At 42.6% G+C, this 22633-nt stretch overlaps 1 protein-coding gene across 5 annotated transcripts in view; it reads right to left on the bottom strand.

Annotated features, from left to right (window-relative positions):
• Positions 1-22633, bottom strand: part of ADGRB2 (adhesion G protein-coupled receptor B2) — a 335460-nt gene that overhangs the window by 17816 nt on the left and 295011 nt on the right. For 4 of the 5 annotated variants that reach the window (XM_081961837.1, XM_081961838.1, XM_081961836.1 and 1 more), the window contains exons 23-26: positions 11453-11624; positions 9004-9099; positions 6759-6798; positions 4564-5228 (exon numbers count right to left, since the gene is read on the bottom strand). In XM_081961837.1, coding sequence (XP_081817963.1) covers positions 4564-5228; positions 6759-6798; positions 9004-9099; positions 11453-11624 — 973 coding nt within the window. The remainder of the gene's footprint in view (positions 1-4563; positions 5229-6758; positions 6799-9003; positions 9100-11452; positions 11625-22633) is intronic. The other variant, XM_081961839.1, reaches the window with a different exon arrangement.

Consider the following 22633-nt stretch of genomic DNA (forward strand, 5'->3'; position numbering starts at 1 on the left):
GCTGTTTTGGAATCTCCCCCCTTCAAAAAAAAAGGTTATCCCTACAGCCAGGTTTGTCTGAAGATACTATTTTTTCTCCTCCATAAAAAATGAGAATGAAAATGCAAAATCTGTGGCTTCCATGGCAGTATCAAACAGAGAAACTCTTCAGCAAAAAAGAGGGAGCAAGGAAGCCCTTAGCTCACAGAATATTCACTAAACATCGAAGGAAAAAGTGGAGGGTTAAATGCAGATTATATCAAATTAGGGATCCATGTTGTCTAAGGATGCAGGGAAAAGCCTTCTGAAATACATAGGCAAAGGACTGCTTTTATGTTTCTTGAGCGAGCTCTGCTTTTTGCATGAGAAACACCCCATGCCCTTGAATTCAAAGTGAGACCACTTGCTGCAGGCAACAGTTTCTGCAGGGGAAACAGACACAGTCACGGTACAGGCTCAAACTGGTTGGACAATCCATTTTAACTCTGGCTGAGATTGTCCAATCAGATTTAGTGCAGAAGTTGAAAACGGCTAAGACCGTCATGGGAGGTATTCATGGGGTGGAAAGTAGTTTGGATTCCCAAGAGGGAGGGGCTGCATTCCAAAGGGCAAAGAGGCAGCAAAACATAGAAAGTTTGGTCAGGTGGAAGAGCATTTTATGGGGAACTACGAAGGCTAAAGATGAATGCTGATACAGAAGGCTGTATAACTATTCTATATTGTTATGTTTATCTTGTTTTTTCTTTTGTGTGTGTGTGTGTGGTTTTTTTTTCTGTTTTAAAGGTAAAAATGTTTAATAAAAACTTTTTTTTAAAAAAAAGGAAGAGCATTTTAAAGGTTCTTCCCTAATTATTCCCAGGGTATATTTATAGTGATACAAATGCAGGTAGTCCTCAGCTTGCGAACCCAATTAAACCAAAAGTGTCTGTTGCTAAGTGAGACCATTTTACGACTTTTTCTTGATATAGCTGTTAAATGAATTGTATAAGTTAGTAACACAGTTGTTAAGTGAATCTGGCTTCTCCATTGACTTTGCTTGTCAGAAGGTAATCATGTGACTCCAGGGCCCTGCCATTGTCATAAATACGAGTCAGTTGCCAAATATCTGAGTATTGACCACGTGGCCATGGGGAAGCCACAAGGATCATAAGGGCGATAAATGGTCATAAGTCACTTTTTCAGTGCAGTTGTGCATTTGAACGGTCACTAAATGTACTGCTGTAAGTTGAGGACTACCTGCAGTTGTTTTAGCTTGGCAAGATTTCTGTTTGCTTGTGAGGAACAGTCATGGAAACTGCTCAGAAGTAATTTGTTCAGAAGTAAGAAGTAAGTTGTTCAGTTGAACCACTTGCCTCCAGATGTTTTGAATGCTCCAACACTGGAGGTTTTTAAGAAGATGTTGGATATCCATTTGTCTGAAGTGGTGTAAGGTTTCCTGCCTAAGCAGGGGGTTGGACTAGAAGACCTCCAAGTTCCCTTCCAACTCTGTTATTCTATTCTATTCCCTTCCCTTCCATTCCCTTCCATTCTCTATTCAATTCTCCTATTCTATTCTATTCTATTCCATTCCATTCTCTATTCTATTCTATTCTATTCTATTCTATTCTATTCTATTCTATTCCATTCCATTCCTTTCTCTTCCATTCTCTATTCTATTCCATTCCATTCCATTCCCATTCTATTATTTCCCATTCCTATTCCATTCCATTCAATTCAATTTTCTATTCAATTCGATTTTCTATTCTATTCCATTCCATTCCATTCTATTTTCCATTCTACTCTACTCTACTCTACTCTACTCATTCTATTCTATTCTATTATTTGATTCCATTCCATTCTATTCTATTTCCACCTGTCTTTCATGATCCTTGCGGCCTGAGAGGGAGGCTTGCAAGCTCTCCCTTCACTGAGGAATACTCAGGAGTAATGGCCAATACTTCATGCTCAACTATAACTTAGTAGAACATATTAAACTTACTTTGGGTTTATATTACAAGTTCCTGGTTCAAAATGGTGGGACAATAAAAAATTTCCTTGTGTTTTTCTCGATTCTCGGAGACCTGATAAGCAAGGATGGCATTCAGTTCTATGGTAACTCTACACTGATCAGTCCATACGTGGGGTGCTCTCTCTAGCTCTGGGCATTCCTTGTTAAAAAGGGCACAGAGAATTTGGAGTAAGCTCAGAGAAGAGTCGCCATGCTGATCTGGAATTCCCAGCAGACAAAGAAGGGTTCAAGTTTTCAACTTGAAAAAAGGAAGACCAAAGGGAAATATTGTGATGGTGACTAAGCAGCTAATAGATTGTCACATGCAAGAAGGGTCAGGGTTTTTTTTTCCCCCAACAAAAGTGAGAGGAGGACAAAGGCCAAATGGTTGAAATTAAAAGAAGAAATTTCAAATTGAATAGGAGATGAACTGTCAGGGTAGTAAAATGCATGCTGGACCAGGCTGCTGAAATTGTGGTAGATTCCCCTTGGTTGCAGATTTCAAAATGAGATTTGGCTGGTCAACCCATGGGGATCACTGAGGTCTATGACTCTGTGAAATCCTTTTCTACCCATGGTGGAAAAAGCTGTCTGGGAAATTTTGGGAGTCCATTTCCTGTGGTGGAATCCGCAACTGGAGAAGGAGTGGAGGAGAATTCCGACAAGGAGACTACAGTTACCCAGGGAGGAGGCAACACATTCCAGAGAGGGCCTCAAAACAAAAGGCAGCACAGTCCTGAACTGGATGGTGGAGGAAGGAAAACGTTCAGGGTAGCCACAGCCTAGAATCTCCCAGTATATCTATTAGATTAGGAGGTAATAGCTTTAGTCTGGCAAGATTCTGTCTATTAGAGGTAAGCAAATAAAGATCTGGATTCATTTGGATTTCACTCCGTCGTCTCTAGGATTATGCCTGACAAGTCTACAGCTTAAAGTAGCCAAGCTTAAGAAACAGTAATGTGGACCTTCACCACAGCTCTTTTACACCCTTTGGGGAGAAAGCCATTAGCAATCCCAGGATAGGTTTGAGTTGCAGCGAATCTGTTCAACTTTATCTAGTCAAAGCATTTTTAATTAGACAAATGATTCCAAAGGTGTGCACATATACCACCTTGTATGCAAGCATCCCCTTGGTCTCAAATATCAACTTCTATACATGAAGACACCTTTTTTGTAAATTTCTTTATGCAGATCTACATGTTGCAACTGCCACCTCTCCTCACATGGTCACCTGTGCACATCAAATGCATTTACGTATAGTGTTTTCAAAACCCACATATGCAATCGATGAAAAACTCTTGTAACCTATACTACTTTACATAAAATATATGGAAAAAACTTTGCAAATTGAAAACTTGACATTGGGAAATGTCTAGACCAGAAACATTTTTTTCCCATGAGATGCATTTTCTAGGCACTGACAACAGTTCTGAAGACAATACCATCAAACATGCCATTCTTTTCTTTTCAATGTTTTCTTGAAACATTATGTTTCAAGGCTGTAAGATTGTTCTAAACGGCACTTCCTTGTTACAACAGAAATAGCTTATAGTCCTTTTCCTCCCCAGTATCTTAAGTCAAGATAAAATCATAGATAATGGAACATCCAGGGAAGGAAACAGGAAGACGTTTCAGCTGTCCTCTACCATCTTTGGATCCTGCACCAGTTACAGAAAAAAGCTAGGAAGCATTGGAAAATATGATGGTATCCCAGTAAAAACACTTCTGTGGCAACTCCTCATCCAGGATTCAGGACAAGGCAAAAGTCAAGAATTCAAAATGCTTCTAAACAGAAATAAAACTATTTAAACTCAGCTGGACTTACCTCCCAGCAAGTATGCAAAAGTATTTAACAGTTCAAAGAATAGTCTAATCGGGATTCTGCAGTCCTTTCTGCCTTCCACAGTTGGTTACACATAGTCCTTGACCTGTAACTGGTTACTTAGCAACCTTTTGAAGCTACATACCACCCAGATTCAAAGTACCAATGGTCACCTCCCTTGAGGTCACATGACTGATGTTCAGCCACTTGGCAACTGGGCTGAATTTTTGGCCATTTGCAGCATTCGGTGATCATATGATTACATTTTGTGATGGTTTTGCTTCTGAATTTTAGCAAGACCACACCCATTCCGAACTGCTGGCATGTTTAAGAACCAGGCATTTGCTTAATGACTCCTGCAAAAAGGGTCATACAATCAATCAATTTTATGCCCATCCCAACTCAACGATTGTGATGGGCAGGCTCCGTTATGACCACCAGCCAAGAACTAACCTCTAATCTTTACCCTCTATCTCAGTGGTTCTCAACCTGTGGGTCGGGACCCCTTTCACAGGGGTCGCCTTAGACCATCGGAAAACACGTATTTTAGATGGTCTTAGGAACCGAGACACCAATTTTATGGTTGGGGGTCACCACAACATGAGGAACTGTATTAAAGGGTCCCGGCATTGGGAAGGTTGAGAACCACTGCTCTACCTGGACACTTATGAACCCCTGCTTGCACAAGCCAACTCCTGAGCCGGAAGCTCTGCTCAGGCCAGAGATCAGCTGCCGTTCAATTCGACATCAAAGAAGCCTGTGTGAAGCCTCTTACCTCCAGGGAGCCCACTTTCATGGCCGAGCCAGGCACGGTGCGCGGCATGCTGCGGCTTCGCTCTGACAACTCTGAGGCCAGGATCTGCCGCACCGTGGGGTGTTGCTTGAATTGAAGGCCGTAGGGGTGCTTGACTGTCCCATAGGGCTGGTTCAAGTTCACGTTGATGTGGTCCATGGAGGCAAAGCTGGGGTAAGCCTCAGCCTCCACTGATTGCCGGCCCTGAGGCAGGCCTGGAGGTTCGTCCAACTTGATGTTGAGTTTCCCTTCTTCCCTGGTGAAAGGCTTAAGGCTCACTGTCCTCCGGGGAAGCACCATGTAATTGCTCTCAAGGGAAGGCTCCTGCGAACGCAGCCAACTGTAGTCCAGTTGCCGCAGGTTGCTGTCACTGCACAGGTAGACTGGCCCGCGGGCCACATCCACGTTGACGTCCTTCTTGGCAGGGGGGTCGCTGAGCTCCTTCAGCCCTTTCACCACGTTGTGGGTCATTTGTGGCATCTGGACCAGGATGGAAGTGGGCGGGATGTTCCCAGGGAGGGTGGAGAAACCCAGGCCACCTTCGGAGCTGGTGTTGAGTTTTGGATCCTCATCACCGTCCAGGGAGATGCGCGACAATGTGCTGGTGATGGTAGCTGGGTTGCACGTGTTAACCTCTTTAAAGAGGACTGGGAGAGGAGAGGAGGGTTAGACAGATTATGAAGCAGAACTCCCTGTGCGTTGGCAATTTGTCAAAGGGTTTGGAGAAGGAGCAACTACTTAACAGGGATTCTTTCTATTTTTAAACTTGTCTAGTGGAGATAGAAGTGTGCCTGTTGCACCTAACCTAGATCACAGTGCCCTGGGTGCAGAGAAATGGATTTTTCTGAGACTGGAAACTTGATTGTTTAAGGAAGGAAGTGGAGAACCCTGAAACCTGTAGCTGTGGGAAGCTATTAAGTTCTTCTGAGTTCAATATTAAGAGTGCTAGCAAAGGGGGGGGGGAACTGCTTCCCCCCTCTACCAATTCTCCTTCTATTTGACGAAAGAGACTTTGCTTTCAAACCTCCTTCCAAAACAAAATAGATGAGAATTTTGGTAACCCTTGCACTTAGGAGAGTTAAGGGTTGTGCCTGACCAGAGGTGGCTTCCTACCAGTTCGGTCCGATTCAGCCGAACCGGTAGTGATTTGGCAGCCTGGGTCACTGGAACCGGCAGCAACCCAGGCCTGCCACGCCCCCAATCCGGTTCTCCTACGGGGCCGCCATCTTGTTTTTAGGTTCTATGCATGTGCAGAACAATTGTAATTGCACAAATTTAATCCCCCCCCCCCTTTTTAACGTTTTGTGCATGCACAGACCTATTTTTGTGCAAATGTGCATGTGAGCGAACCAAACTGGCAGTAATGCCAGGAGCAACCCACCCCTGTGCCTGACCCTCTTGTCTTTCATTGCACCATCCCACCTGCATGAAGTACCTTCTTCCCAGAATAAACCATCTGCAAGATGATGTACACTATCTTGTGTGAGAGGAACACATCTGGATCTACAAAAGGGACAAGATTTCCATTGTGACATTGTATCCTCCATTTTGTAGATTTTGACTCCCCACTCCCCAAATTAGACACCTCTCTGCCGGGATCTGTTCCAATTGGAAAAGAGCAGGCAGTCAGAAAAATGGCAGAGGGAAGTCACAGAAAACAATTCCTCTTTTTTTGATAGCTTCTTCCGATTCTTCCAACCATACAATCAGCTGGAAACCAGCTTAGTGAAATTTGAAAGTAATCTTAAACATAAGGGGATAAAACGGAAGGGGAATATAAAAATTGGACAAATTGTAGAACTGGTTTCAGCATAATACAGCTGTTAGTTTCAGCCTGAATTGATGGTGTGGAAGATAATGGGGAAAGGAAAGAGAAATTGGACTGGATAGTAATAATACCGGCACTTGTGTACAGAGCATAGCCTGACCTGGTCATTCCATTAGATTTAAGCTGGCTGGGCCTAGCACTGAAAACTTCCTTCTCTTGCAACCCACTTCCTTCTTTTTGCACCATCAAACCCATCAAATCCTGACCTCCTAACCTTCAGCAATCCTAAAAGACCTTGAATTTCGTTACACCCTGGGAAAGGAGTAAGAGTCCTTTCTCCACTGTGAAGTAAGATCATTTCACAGTCAAACCCTCTTTTTCTCACACAGGAAAGAAGAGATTCCCTCACCTGTCTGACACGCCAGGTCAACATCCTTTTCAAAATCTGTCTATAAAAACACAGGAAGAGGGGGAGAAAGGGAGAAGAAAAGAGAAGACAAAAGAAGAGGAGAGGAGAGAAGAGGAGAAGAGAAGAGAAGGTGGGAGTGGAGAAATGAATGCATCATGGACAGCAAACAAAATTCAGTTATATTGCTTATTTTGGACTTTCCATATTGATTAAATTATTTTGGAGATAAGGAAAAATAAGGGTGCACAAAATATCCTGAGTTTGGAATTGCTGTTCTGAGTGTTTGAAGCTTTTTTCATCTAGCACCTTGTATATTTGCTTTGCCCGAAAGCTTGGAACCAAACAAAAATTTCCTTTCTTTGTTGTTTTAAATATTGTGTCCTAATGAACAACAGGAATTCAAAACAAGTTTTAATCACCAGGTTTCAATGTAAGAACATGAGCAAGTTGATTATCAGCACTGAATGTTGCTCACCACCCAAGCTACAGCAAAGCTGAAGAAGGGGGATGATTTAAGAAAATAAATAAACATTCCTATGTCATAAACAAACAAAGTAGCAATTTAATGCAAATGAGTGTGTTTTGCAGCCCTTCTGCTTGTTTGTTTGCTAGTTTGCTAATTTGTTGAAATAAGGAACACTCAGCTGGGATTACCATCCCATCTACATGTGTGTTCCTGGGATAAAAATGAAAAAAATAAGGAATTGTGATAAACTTCCGTCAATCCCTATATTGGAATAAGCAACATGTTTTAAGTTCTGTCCTATTGGAACAAAACCCACTTGAAAAGTGCACATGTTCACCTTTGAGAGCACTTTATGCCAGTTTCGTGCTGATCAGTCATCAACTATTAACTCAGCTATTGGGGGTTCAGCCAAGCAAACATAATATCACCATTTGAAGTTGGCTTCAAAAGAGACTAAATACTTAAACACCCAAAGTGCTCTCAAAGGTGGACATGTGCCTGGCCAAAATGGCAAAGCCTATCTCATAAGGAAGGCCAACCAGATCATGGCTAAAAACACACACACAAATGGCAGAAACCTCTTAATTTACTCTCAAGTAAGCAGGATCTTATTAGCTCTTCCCAGGATTCACATACTGCATTTGGGATTGCTTTTTTTATCATGGTTTGTAGACTATATTCAAAATGTCTGGATTTCCACACTGTTCTAACTGTAATCCATACTTTCAAAATTGCAATGGTTATGTTCTCCGAAATATAAAGCCAAAACTAAGCATCATAAAAAACTTAGGACAACAGTTCATTTAATAAATCGGCTGGGTTTACATATGCATTAAGAAATAAATCATAGACTATAAACCATTGCAACTGGCTTCACTTAACATGAAGACCCCAGTCATTGTCTAGGTCAAAATCTAAATGTCATCTCTTTCCCTTTGCTGTCAGCTCTACCTTTGAGAGCACACGTAAAAATAAGAGAAGACACCTGCAATTCTTTGAAGGTTAGGAAAATTGCTTGATCATAACAGAAATGTTCAGTAATCCCCACATCAGCTCAGTTGTAACCGCAGTATGTGTATAGGTTGAAGGTCTGTAGAAGGTTTCACACTTCAGTGCACAATTCTTAAAGATCCACATTCTTTTTATGCTTAGCATCCAGGGTTCTGTGAGCCACCAGGAGTTGGTGGGAGACTGAGACATTCATGTCTGCCCATTCTCCTCACATGGATGAAACGTGGATATGGGGAGAACTAGGGAGAAATCAAAGCAAGTCCAAAAGTGCTGGCTTTGAAGGGCTTCAAGAGAAAAATAGGCACTTTTCTTCCACCCTAAGGACCGTCCTCAGCCTTTGATGGGGCTGGACAATTACATACGTTGCAGGAACTTATCTGGGTTGGTCACTGGGACAAAACTTTAGTCCGCCAAGCTTTCGGACTTGTGCTGGAGCCCATCCTCAAAGAACTTCTCTCTCACCAGAATATGAGGATGTTTTTATCCACATTTAAATGGAATTCAAATGAAATACAATTCATACAATTCCCCAATTATGCATTGATAGGATATTACAACAGCATATTGTCATCTCTTCCTGTTTGTTAAAAGAAATTTGGTAATGTTTAGAAGTAGCAGGCCATCCTGAAGAATTCAATCCTCGCTGTTCAAGGCACACAATCCTGTTTTAACCCCACAGCCTATAGTGCAAGACTCAGACCTTTTGTGCATCTACAGCTGTTCTACTTTGTCTCTTATCTTCTCACAACACAGCCCACACTCACTCACCATGATCTGGACTTGCCCGTTCTTGCACGAATCGGGTGAATTCTCATTTTCATCACTTTTACACACCCCAATCTGGCATTTCACCACATCCTGGACCTGCAGAAGACAGACAGATCATAAAAAACCCAAGTCTTTATAACACAATGATCTTCCTTCCTCCACTGCCTATTTTCCATATTTAGGTTCTAGAACAGTGTTTCTCAAACTTGGCGACTTTAAGTCCTGTGGACTTCAACTCCCAGAATCCTATGCTGGCTGGGGAATTCTGGGAGTTGAAGTCCACAGGACTTAAAGTCGCCAAGTTTGAGAAACACTGTTCTAGAATATAAAATTGGGCATATTTCCCAAGTGAACTCTACACAGAACCTGTGCCCAACTTCTGTGGAAAAGAAGAAATGAGGTGGAAAGGGGTGTTGATGGCTTGCAAAGACATTTCTTGGTCTTGGGTTCCAGAGAGAGCAGCCAGTTGACCTGTGCAGGATATCAGACGAATCTCTTATTGGCCTAACACAGAGAGGTCAATGTATGAAGGGGACATGGGGTGTGTGTCAGCAAAAGGATCCTACTCCTTTGTCTCCCTCTGGTTGAGCTTGGGAAGGGAGCAGGTTTTCTAACCTGGTATATTTTGTTAATTAGGCCTCCAAGGATATAGGGAAAATGACCAATGGCACTGCCATTATTGGTTAGAGGGATTGCAAGGATGGAAGGGATGTCTTCAGTCCCCCATTTCCCCCATGGGAAAAACTGGCTTTTCTATAAGGTAAAAAGAATCCATAAACCTCTAGAAATGAAACCTCATTTCACTTCCCCTCCAAAAAATAATTGGACTGAAGGTGTTGCTTTCATCTACCCTAAAGGGAAACTAGAGGATAGCTGGCTGGTCATGAATTCTCCTGGAATTAGAAGAAAGGACATGGAGAATTCCAGGGAAGTAAATAGAATCTGCTAGCAACTTCCCTGCAGTTGGGAAGATATATCAGAATGGCAGGCACTATGGGGCATTCAAAGGCCTACCCCTAAATGTGAATAACACATATGGGAAAGGGAGAGGGGCTTCCACTGCCCACTTTTGTCTCCCATTTTCACACTGGTGTTCCTCATTTCTGAACAGGTAGGTGCTCCTGCTTTGTTCCCAACTGCTTCAGATATTATATTAACCATGTTTTCATAAGTATCTCCACTTTTACCCGGAGTCTCTTAAGGAGCTATCCTGATTGGCAATCTTTATTATCCATTTTTATTATTCTTCAAAAATTCAGACTCTCTCTGGCAATGAACCCCGATATGCCAATTCTTTCCAATTGGCTTAGCACCCAGATGTCAGTCGTCACGTATCCAAGTGACCAAGTTGGTTTCAAGGCTACAGCTGTGCAATGTTCCTTCTTTCTGACTAGGGAAGGAGGATAGTAGGGAGCAACTGGTTGCAATAGGCATTGTCCTCATTCCTGGACTGAAGTTTTTGACGATGGTTTTCCATGGTAACTTTAAGATGTGTGGACTTCAATTCATTTTCAGGGGCAGTGTGATGGTCACTGCTAAAGGAGATCCCATCCTGGAGTTGGCCAAAATACATGATCCAATGGATTTCACTACATAAAATGTTTCCAACGCACCCCCCCACCCCCCCGGATCTGTAGACTGGTACTGGGCTGCAGCATGCTAGGAACTGGGCCACGCAAACAAGGGAAGATCCATTTATGGGATGCAGGCAGCATGCGAAACCATGCCCCCTCCTGTCTGTGGAACAACCTCTCTCCATGGAACCGGTCTTAGTTTTGAGAAAGTGGGCTAAACAATGGGCTTGGGAAAGTTCCCATATTTTTCGGAGTATAGGACACACCTATTTCCCCCCAAAAAGAGGGTGAAAATTTTGGTGCATTTTATGCACTGAATACAGCGTTCTTGGCCTCCTGAAATTCCGTCCCTTTCACAAAAAATGGACATGCAGAGGGTTTGGGAGGCTGCAAAGTGCTCCTGGGGGCTGAGCAAAGATTGGCCGTTTTTTGCTTGTTTTTGCCCCACCAGCCCCCAGGAGCACTCTACAACCACCTAAAGGCTATGCATGCCCTTTATTTGGCAAATAATGAGGGTGTTTTCATGAAAAATGAGCCACTTTTGCTCACTTTTGCTCATTTTTGCCCCCCCAGCCCCTAGAATCACTTTGCAGGCCCCTCAAACTCTATGCATGCCCCATTTTTCACCAAAAATGAGGCGTGCAGAGGGTTTATGAGGTCTGCAGAGTGAAAAACCTTTTTTGATGTACCTCTTCAAAATCTTGGTGCATCTTATACTCCAGTGCATATTATACTCCGAAAAATACGGTATGTGAATTGTCAATGACTTGGGCTACCCATTCCCATTTTCAGGATTGGCCTGTTGAAGGACATCCCAGGAGCACCTCCCGCCCCAATGAACCGCCCCTGGCAGGCTGACAACTCTCAATGCCCACCTCTCTGCGCAGAAAGCAGTGGACGGTGATGATGACGAAGCCCTGAACTGAGTTGAAGACGGCAAAGAGGACTTGAAAGAGGATGGAGCGCCGGTCAGTCATGGCAAGCACAGCCGACATCCAGGTGAGCGCCAGGAGGGGAAGAACCACGCAGGAGCTCCACAGCGATGCCCTAGGAGGGGAGGGGGAGCGGAGAGGGTGAGAGGGATAGGCCCAGAAGATATTCGCAGGGGATTTGGGATAGGAGAAGGAGTGGGGAATGCCTGGAGGCCTTGGGACCATTTTGCTAGGCTCTGAAGCACTTTGAATGGGAAGACTGATGTTGGTCAACAGTTTAGCATTGGAGGATGAACAGCTCAGGGTGTGTCAGGTCTACCTCCCACTCCCCTGTCTCAACCTGGTGCTGAAAGCAATAGTGCTTATACACCACTTCATAGTGTTTTACAGCTCTCTCTAAGTGGTTTACAAAGTCAATGTATTGCCCCCAACAATCCGGGTCCTCATTTTACCCACCTCGGAAAGATGGAAGGTTGAGTCAACCTTGAGCTGGTGAGATTTGAACTGTCTAACTGTTGGCAGCTGGTGATCAGCAGAAGTAGCCTGCGGTACTGCACTCTAACCCCTGCGCCATTGCAGCTCAAGATATAGGAACAGCATTCATGACGCCACACTATTTTATCTCAATGTCATTTTATTTTACCTTATCAACAATCAATACCCCAATCAAGAAACTTTAGCAGTGTAGACTAACAGTAAAGAATAGCCTAATCAAGGAACCACCAAGAGCACTTGTACAACAGCTGATAGGTTGAACTACTTGTATATAAGCAGAGAGCAAACCCCACTCCTTTCTAGATTGATGTTGCTATGAAGTTGGATAATGAAATGTCTGCAAGACAACGTCTGCAAATTAACCAAGCTCAGAGAGCACCATGGACCCCACTGTGTTATCTTTCAAAATTCTATTTTGGTGTGGCTGATGCTTATTGTTTCTTGATATGATCAATTGATCAATCAGTCAGGCTATATCAGGGGTCTTCAAACTTGGCAACTTTAAAACTTTAAGATATGCTGGCTGGAGAATTCTGGGAGTTGAAGTCCACAAGTTTTAAAGTTGCCAAGTTTGGGGATCCCTGGGCTATATGATACGGTACTGAAGATGACTGGAACAGAAGTTCAACATATCCAGGAGGCACCAGGTTGAAGATGAGTATGCTTGAGAAATATGGCCAGTCTCTGCAGTCAATGTGAGATTATACTCTGCACGATCCCAGAGTTTTATGATTCCAGGGTTGAATAGTGGTATGAAATGAGGGGAGCCACTTTCATGAGGGGTTCTTGCAGGAAAGATCCTGCTTCTTGCTTCTCATTGAATTCATTTCCTTTGTTAAGGCTTTCTTCCTTCAAGCATCCTTATCTTGAATCAAGTTATTCAAATCAGAGATAACCTACAAACTCACTGCTTCTCTCGTTGCCTTGAGTTAGACTCTATTTTGGGCAAAGAATTAGCTTGCTTCCTGAACTTCATGGAGTTCCACAAAATCTGCAGAGAACTCAACTAGACAACAAAAATTCCACATTAAAAATAGAAAGACCACCAATAACACAGACATGGCTAGGAAGTTACAAAAGAACCCTTCATTCTTTGTTCTACACCAGTGGTTCTCAACCTGTGGGTTGGGACCCCTTCACTGGGGTCGCCAAAGTCCATCGGAATGGTCTTAAGAACCGAGACACCAATTTTATGGTTGGGGGTCACCACAACATGAGGAACTGTATTAAAGGATCACGACATTGGGAAGGTTGAGAATCACTGTTCTACACAATAGAACCGTGATGGTGAACCTACATCATGTGTGCCACAGGTGGTTCGCGGAGCCATTTGTTAGGGCATGCAAGGCATTGCCCTGTTAGCTCCAGCGCGCATGTGCACGCTGGCCAGCTGACTTCGCCCTTCATTTTTGGCCATTTTTCTGCTGAGGTCGAAAAACAACCCAATGTCGAAACTGGAAGTTCAGGAATGGACCTGATTTGCGCATTGGGCCATTTTAGCCTCCTGAAGCCTCCTGAAGCCTCCAGAGGGCAAAAAACGGCCATACTGGCAACCCAGAAGTCAGTTCCCAAACTTCTGGGTTGCCCATAGAGCCATTTTTCGCCCTACGAGCAACTACCCACACAATGAGAAAAAGATTAGCCATTACTACAATAAAACAAAAGATAAGACTTGTTAGATCAGGCCAAGATCCCATCTGGGTCAACATCTTGCATCACACAGTGGTCAACCAGCTGTCTTCAAAATTTTCACAAACATGGCTGGGAGTTTGATGGCTGCTCCCACTATTGGTCTGTAATAGCTCTGCTATCTCTGATCCCAGAAGCACCCAAAAAGCCATGGATAATCTGACCTGCCATGAATCTGTGCAATCCACTTTTACAATCACCCAATTTCGTTTGCTGACCCCTGGCCCGAAGGCCACAATTTAATTCTACGTGGTGTGAAAAAGATGGTTCTAAATCCCCACAAAGTTCCTACTAATGGATGGATTTCTGAATTCCAATACAAAATGCACCCTGCATGATTTTATATGTATCTGTTATGACTCCTTTTTCCTCTACTTGCTCCAGGCTAAAAAAAAAACCTAAAAACCTAAAACCCACCGTCTTAATGCTGGAATATTTTCATGCTGAGTTCCTGTTGTCAAATTTTCCTGCATTTCAAAATGGCAGAGGCTCAACTGAGTTTTCTTTTGAGATGACAGCAACAATATATCTCAGCCTGGCAGGCAGTGAGACTGGGCTGCTGTCAATAAAGGCTAAAATGCACTTTGTTCAGATCTATTCATTCTGCCCAGATTGCAAACCCTGACTATTTTTGGAGTGGGGTAGAAGCTGATTTGAGAAGAATGTAAAAAAGAAATATCCTTTTTGATGCCCCTGCTCAACTACACACTCAACTCTCTTCATCATTTCCATGAGAATTGAAAAAAGGTTCATTGTTTTCTCCAAATGTAATGTAGATGGGGAAGAAATGAAAGTAGTGACAGATTCTATTTTCCTGGGCTCCAAGATCACCGCAGATGGGGATGGCAGCCAAGAAATTAAAAGATACTTACTCCTGGGGAGGAAAACTATGCAATCTAAACAGCATACTAAAAAGTAGAGAGATCACCCTGCCCACAAAACTGTGTATAGTCAAGGCGATGGGTTTTCCCAGTTGCAATGGATGGCTGTGAAGGTTGGACCATAAGGAAGGCTGAGCGCCAAAGAATGGAGGCCTTTGAACTCTGGTGCTGGAGAAGACTCCTGTGAGTCCATTGGACTGCAAGGCGATCAAACTGGTCAGTTCTAGAGGAGATCAACCCTGACTGCTCCTTAGAAGGCCAGATCCTGAAGAGGAAACTCAAATATTTTGGCCACCTAATGAGAAGGATGGACTCACTGGAGAAGAGTCTAATGCTGGGAAAGATGGAGGGCAAAAGAAGAAGGGGACGACAGAGAATGAGGTGGCTGAATGGAGTCACTGAAACAGTCGCCGTGAGTTTAAATGGACTCCGGGGGATGGTAGAGGACAGGAAGGTCTGGAGGAATGATATCCATGGGGTCGCGATGGGTCGGATGGGACTTTGCAACTCACAACAACAACAAAACGGGCTGCATTACATCCTCTTCTCTCTGTCCTTTGCATGCATTAAAAGTAAGGGAGGGAGGGAGGGAGGGAGGGAGGGAGGGAGGGAGGGGGAGAGAGAGAGAGAGAGAGAGAGAGAGAGAGAGAGAGAGATGGGGGGAATAAGCAGTCAGTAGTTCATGCATGCGATTAATTAGCTCTAACTGTCTTTTAATTCCAGTGTCCTTGCTTGGCTGTTAAATGCTTGTTAAAAGCATTTACAAGAAAATGCAGTGCAGCCATGTAGATGGGAGAAAACACGGTGAAGGGAAAGCGAGCGGTTCTCATAGAGGGCAGATTGCCAGTTCGCTAAAGGGAATCAGATTAGTTTTCTTCCAAGGATCTTCTCAATTTCTTCCAGGAGGAGATCTGAGTGGCTGAAAACCTGAGTTTATTGCATCACCAAAGTCTCCTGCAGAAGCTTTGCTAAAACAAACAAAGAGCCGCCAGCAGGGCACAGCTGTACTTCGGCCCATCACAATCTGTACAGGAGGCCAAGGAGTTTGCTTGGGCTAATTTGGAAGGCTGCAAGCAGTTGTCACTTTGCAAGAGAAAGGGGGGGGGGGAGTTTCCCAGCCGCTGGGCTGCTGGGGTGACTTACTTCAGCTTGCTGCTGCCCGCCAAAAGAAGTGCCATCGCAAGCGATTCACACATGCACGCGTCTTTTCCAAAATGCCTTTTCAGCAAGTAGGGCTTTCAAAAAAAACAAAAACCCTGCCTTTAAAAATTAAACCCCTCTTAAACATCTCTTGCCGGCTCCCTGGATACTGAAGGGGAAATAGTTGGGAGCAGGAGGTAGCCCAGTGCAGTTGCTCAGGGGCAGGAATGTCCACAGAATACAGGCAGTCTTTGACTTAAAACCAGTGGTGGGATTCAAATCATTTAACAACTGGTTCTCTGCCCTAATGACTAGGTGGGTAGGCAGGGCTCGGTGGTCATGTGACCAGGTGGGCGTGGCCAACTCAACATCACTCACGTTGATGGGCGCTTCACCTTAGCTGTTACAATGTAATAAGGGTTAACTGGAGAGGCTGTTTCTGTAAGCAGGGCAATAAAGATTAGGCTAGAAACAGCACCAGAATGTTTCTTTCCTGCCTTCCTTACAGGATTAGCCCTCCAAAGGAAAAAAAACAAAAACAAAAGGAGATTTCTTCCAACAACCGATTCTCTGAGCTGCTTAGAAAGTTAACAACCGCTTCTCCTGAATAGGTGTGAACTGGCTGAATCCCACCACTGCTTACAGCCATTACAAAGTCACAGCAGCAATGAAAAAAGTGACTTACAACTGGTACCTGCACTTACAACTGCCGCAGCATCCCCATGGTCACATAGCCAACATTTGGGTGCAGGACAACCAGGATTTAATTTACAAAGGTTGCAGAGTTTGCAACCTTCCCAGCAGCTCCTGGCAAGCAAAATCAGTGGAGAAAGCTGACTTTACTTAATGGCTGCATTAAGTCACTTAACAACTGCAGTGATTCACTTAACAACTGTGGTGAAAAAGGTTGTAAGGTTGTTGTAAAGTTGTCTCAACTCCTACCCTCAAAACGGCACTATAGAGCACTGCACACCAAGACAACTAGACACAAGGACAGCTTTTCCCTGAATGCCATCACTCTGCTAAACAAATAATTCCCTCACCACTATCAAACTATTCACTAAGGCTGTGTTACTATTCCTGTTAGTCTTCTCATTGTTCCTATCACCCATCTCCTCCCACTTATGACTGCAGGACTGTAAGTTTGTGGCTTGTATCCTTACGATTTATATTGATTGTTTCCTAGTATGATTTGATTGCTTACTTGTACCCTATGACTATCATTAAGTGTTGCACCTTATGGTTCTTGATGAATGTATCTTGTCTTTTTATGTCCCCTGAGAGCATCTGCAGCAAAGAGAAATTCCTTCTGTGTCCAATCACACTTGGCCAATAAAAAATTCTATTCTGTTCTATTCTATTCTATTCTATTCTATTCTATTCTATTCTATTCTATTCTATTCTATTCTGAATCCTATCCTATCCCATTCCATTCTATTCCATTCATCAGGTACGACTATTGAACCACCATGCTTAGCAATGGAAATTCTTATCCTGATTTTGGTCATAAGTTGAGGACTATCTGTATTGCAAAATGCACAGGTAAGATGTATCACGTTCACAGTCCTGGCTGGTGGTGAAGGTGCTTTTTCTGCCATGCAGCCCAGCCCACCTGTGCAGTCTAAGCCCTCTGACATCGGTCCGCACCACCAGGATGCTTTGCATGAGAAGTGCTGATTTCAGAGATGCTGCTCGTGGTCTGCTTCCTTTCCTCACACTGCATAACTAAGTAGGTTTGGATTGTGGAGCGTTCATTATGCTGGAGGCTTTTCAAGTGCTCAGTGTGAGCTCTGATCAAATCCAATTTAACTGTTGTCCTCCCACTTTCCCTACCCCTCCCTCTCCTCTTTCTCCGAGAAGGAAACGGCTTAGCTTGCAGAAAGGATCAGCAGGAACAAAACTTCTTTGTCTGCAGCAGAACATCAGGGGGATGTTTCCACCTCATACGGGAGAGTTAGTAAATAAACCCCTCGAACGACAAACGAGATTAATACATTAAAAGAACTGAGTGAGTTCGGGAATATTTTACAAGAAAAGTTTTGCGCTCTCCTGTCCACAGTAGAATACCCTACACTCACTGGTGGGATTCAAATAATTTAACAACCAGCTCTCTGCCCTGAGAGGCAAATAACATGGGTTTTGTCATTTGTTAACTAACATAGTTAGTTTGTATTTTAATCTGATTTATATTCTTTTTTTAATAGATTTTTTTTTATAAACAAACCAACATAAACAAACACAGAACATAAAAACCATCCTCCAGTCACCTACAGTATGTCAATTGGTCACAAAACTCCCGTACCTCCTCACCGTAGTCTTCAGTTACAATTTATATAGAATCTCATATTATCAATCTAATATATATGTATAGAATTATTATCATTATTAAACATTTATTTGACTACAACTATTATTACTCCCCTTTATGTGAAATATTCTAAATTTAGAATAAATTTATATTATGGCATTTCATTACCTCATCCTAAAACCATCCAGTAATATTACATCTTTATATTGTATTCTATATGAAATTGTTTATCTTTGGTTACAAAGCTTTTGTACATCCTCTCCATAGTCCTCACTTGCAAACAATTTATATAAAATTTCATATCATCAATCTAGTATACATACATATATATAATACATATATATAAGGTATTTATACATATATATATATATATATATATATATATATATATATATATATATATATATATATATATATATATATATGCATTATTATCGTTAATCATTTATTTGACTATAACTATTATTACTTCATTTTATACGTAATATTCTAAGTTTAACTAAATTTAAATTAGTTTTTATTATAGCATTTCATTACATCATCCTGTATCCTTCCAATACTAGTGCAATCTTATATCTCTTGCCATTTGTAGTATTTGTGTTCTAATTGCTTTCTTGGTAGATCTTATATGGACATCTCTTGGCAACTTGTTTTCCATTGCATATCTTGTAAAGACTCGAAACCCCTTGTCTGTTCCTTTCATCAACTTCCCTTTGGTTATCACCGATGCTTCTGCCAAATTTTCTCTCTTTTCTTCTTCTATATTCTGGAATCTGAGGTAAAATTCTAATCTGTCAATCTCCCATTCCAATATTCTACTCTTGTCTTTTGGTAAGTATTCTCAGTTTTTTAATCTATTTTTTCTGTTCTTTGTTCAATATTCTCCATTCTCTTTTCAATGCTCTCTGTTCTTACTTGTATTTTTTGAATTTCTTGCATAATCATCTGTAATGTCACTTCCTTTTCTTTTTTGTGCTGTAACATTCCTCCAGATAGTAAACACTGCTATTATATAGAATCCAAAGCTTTTTTATTAAGTTCCAAACAAGTTCACTGCAATCTTCTCTCTTTCAAGTCAAGGCTTTCTTTTCACTCCAGTCCAGCTACTGATAGTACCCCAGAGGAGCACCTTTATAAACAATCCGTGCTCCTCCCACTATCGTTTTCAACAAACAAACTCAAAGACCTTGAAATGTAGATCAAATGTTCAAAGAAAGAAAAGAAAAACAATGTTTCCACACCTCCAAACCTCTAAGTGGCAGTGTTACTTCTTTTCTTCTACTTTCACTCCCCTCTTTATATTCCAAACTTAAGGAGAAAAAAAAGTTCAGAAAGAGAAAATGCAATAGAGCGTTGAAAAAAGAAAAAGAAAGAAAGTCTTAATCAATAAGTAGTTAAAAAGGAAAATAGAAGAAGAAGAAAAACCCAGTCCAGTTTAAAAAGTAAGAAGCGTTTTAAAAATTCCATCAATAAAAAGATTTTTTTTAAAAAATAACACACTAAGTTTGACTCAAGCTTAATCTCGCTGCTTAACCTCTTCTGTCTTCAATTTTAACTTTACTTTTGATCTTTTGGGATGATCTCTTCTCTAATAATAAAATTTATCTCACCAATTCGACACACTTTCTCTCCCGCTTTGCTTCCATTCTAGAGCTGTCCCAACTTTCAGCAGCTTCAATGGCTGCTTCTCTGTGGCCAGGAAAAAAAGGCTTCCCCTGGATTTGCTGGGGAGCTGCGATGTCCCTGATATCAGCAGGATGTGCCCTTCTCTATCACCATCTCTGTTGTGGCCCAGCAGGAGCCGTTGCAGCTGCCACCAGACTCCGAGAGTGAGGGTCCCTATGAGTCGGCTCAGGAGGATGTGGAGGACCCTGGACAGGGTTCTGACTCTGAGCAGGGATCGGAGAGTCTGGTCGGCCACCAGGAGGCGCCTGAGGCATGGAGCAGTGGTAAGAGCCAGAGGAGGGGGGCTCCTGATGTCATGCCTTGGAGCAGTGGGGAGGAGTCATGAGACAGTGAGTCAGAGATTAACAGGGAGTTCCTGGATGCCCGTTATCGCCGCGCCCATAGACGCAAGGAGCGACGGCGTAATTATCAGCGGTAAGGTCTCTCAGCTGTTGATTAGGAGACTCCTCTTCAGGCTATAAAAGGGTTGACTGTGCAAACGCCCTTTGCAGCAGTCAACAAAGAACTCCTGCAAGAAGTTTTGGTCTGGAAAATGTAGCAAGCTGGATAGCTGCTTTTGTGTCTTGTCATTGTGAGCTTTGTCGTGGTGGTTTACTGCCATGGAACGTTCTGTCTGTCTGTGAAATAAACCTTGTTCATTTGTATTGTTCCGGAGCGTGTTCTGTGTGGGCGAAGGAGGAAGGGGGGTCAGAACACATCTCTATGGGACAGTTTAGGTCCAAAAGGAATGTCCAGCGGCAGAGATATCTACGACAATCCTGGAGCTCCAAGATTGCACCCCACATCATCGCGACATCAGCTCCCCCTCCAATCTGATTTATATTCTTTCTTTTAAAGTGATGTTCGAGATTTATTAGCTTTTAACATTCCCAAACTGATAAACAAGCTGGAGACTAGTTCCTGATAAGAAAAGTTTGTTAGTACAAATTCGGGTGTGGTTTATCTCTTGTGAACCCTAAACAACCTTCCTCTTTACAATTTATTCCCCTTCAGACCTCATTTTAATAAACATGTATGCTATTATCCTGTCCAATCAACTCGACTCTTTCAGATGTCTTTGTTACGTTAACTATAAAAGGGGATGTAAGCTAAAGATCGGGGTTCCCTCTTTGAATGAGGAATCCCTTTTGTCTGAATATTCTGATCAATTGTAATAAAATGATCTTCCTGTCTTGGTTTGTCTCATTGGAAAATATGCACACCGAGGCCCGAGCATGAAAAGGCCATATTTGGCCATCAGCCCTAATGATTTCTTCCAACAACCAGTTCACCAAACTGCTCAGAAACTTAAAAACTGGGTCTCCTGAAATGGTGCAAACTGGCTGAATCCCACCACTGCCTAGGCTACTAGGCCTAGAATTCTTGGTTTGGATAACTTAGAACTGCAGCGTTTGTAGTTAGACTTAGGCATTGCATACAAAATTGTACACAGTAATGTTTTACTGGTAAATGAGAGGGTTTTTTTAGTTTCAGTTGTAACGTAACAAATGCAAATAATTGTTTGAAACGTAAAGTAAACCATTCCAAACTCGATTGTAAAAAAATCGATTTTTGTAACAGAATGGTCAAAGTCTTGACAACATTTTACCTGATTCAATTGTCTCAGCCACTAACTAACTGGACAACCTTCCTCCAGGCCTTCCTGTCCTCTACCATGCTCTGGAGTCCATTTAAGTTCACGCCGACTGGTTAGATGACTTCATCCAGCCACCTCATGTTGTCTCCTTCTTCTTCTGCCCTCAGTCGTTCCCAGTATTAGGCTCTTCTCCAGTGAGTCCATCCTTCTCATCAGGTGGCCAAAGGATTTGAGTTTCCTCTTCAGGATCTGGCCTTCTAAAGAGCAGTCAGGGTTGATCTCCTCTAGGACTGACCGGTTTGATCGCCTTGCAGTCCATGGGACTTGCAGGAGTCTTCTCCAGCACCAGAGTTCAAAGGCCTCCATTCTTTGGCGCTCAGCCTTCCTTATGGTCCAACTTTCACAGGCATCCATTGCAACTGGGAGAACCATAGCCTTGACTATACGCACTTTTGTTGGCAGGGTGATGTCTCTGCTTTTTAGTATGCTGTCTAGATTTGCCATACAGCTTTCCTCCCCAGAAGCAAACATCTTTTAATTTCTTGGCTGCAGTCCCCATCTGCAGTGATCTTGGAGCCCAGGGACATAAAATCTGTCACTACTTCCATTTCTTCCCCATCTATTTGCCAGGATTTGAGAGGGCCGGATGCCATGATCTTAGTTTTCTTAATATTGAGTTTCAAGCCAACTTTTGCATTCTCCTTCACCTGCCTCAAGAGGCTCTTTGGTTCCTTTTCACTTTCTGCCGTTAGAGTGGTATCATCTGCCTATCTTAGGTTGTTGATATAACTCCCAGCAAACTTAATTCCAACTTTTGATTCATCTAGCCCTCCTTTCTCATGGTGTGCTCTGCATATAAGTTAAATAGGCAGAGCGACAGTATACTTGACAGTATATTTGAGGCACCTACTAACAATTCCAAGCTAAGATCTAAACATGAAATCCACAGGGCATAAGCGACATCACATGGGCTTCTCTGAGAGTCGCGTCTCACAGTCAGTGAGGAATAAGAGATAAGCAAATCTGAAGACCACAAAGAGCACAGATGGAAGCACGCCAACTAGCTCAAACAAGGGGGGCCCAAGCGATCTGTTATGTAGGACAGGAAGGAACATGAACATCAAGAAGGTTTGAACTTCAGTTTTATAAATAGGACTAGTTATTGAATACCAGCTGGTGTCAACGTTCTTTTGATTTATTCTTTCTAACTTTTCTTCAATAAATGCTATTTGTTCTTAGCTCTTGGTTTTTTTTTTCATAAACGTATCCAAATGACATCATGGTGGGAAACCAGAAGTCATATTCAGTTGGGCATTTCCATCAAGGGAGTCCTTCTCCTTCCTCCATGA

Source organism: Natrix helvetica (genome assembly GCF_964273705.1).
Source record: "Natrix helvetica genome assembly, chromosome: 9".
Taxonomy (NCBI): domain Eukaryota; kingdom Metazoa; phylum Chordata; class Lepidosauria; order Squamata; family Natricidae; genus Natrix; species Natrix helvetica.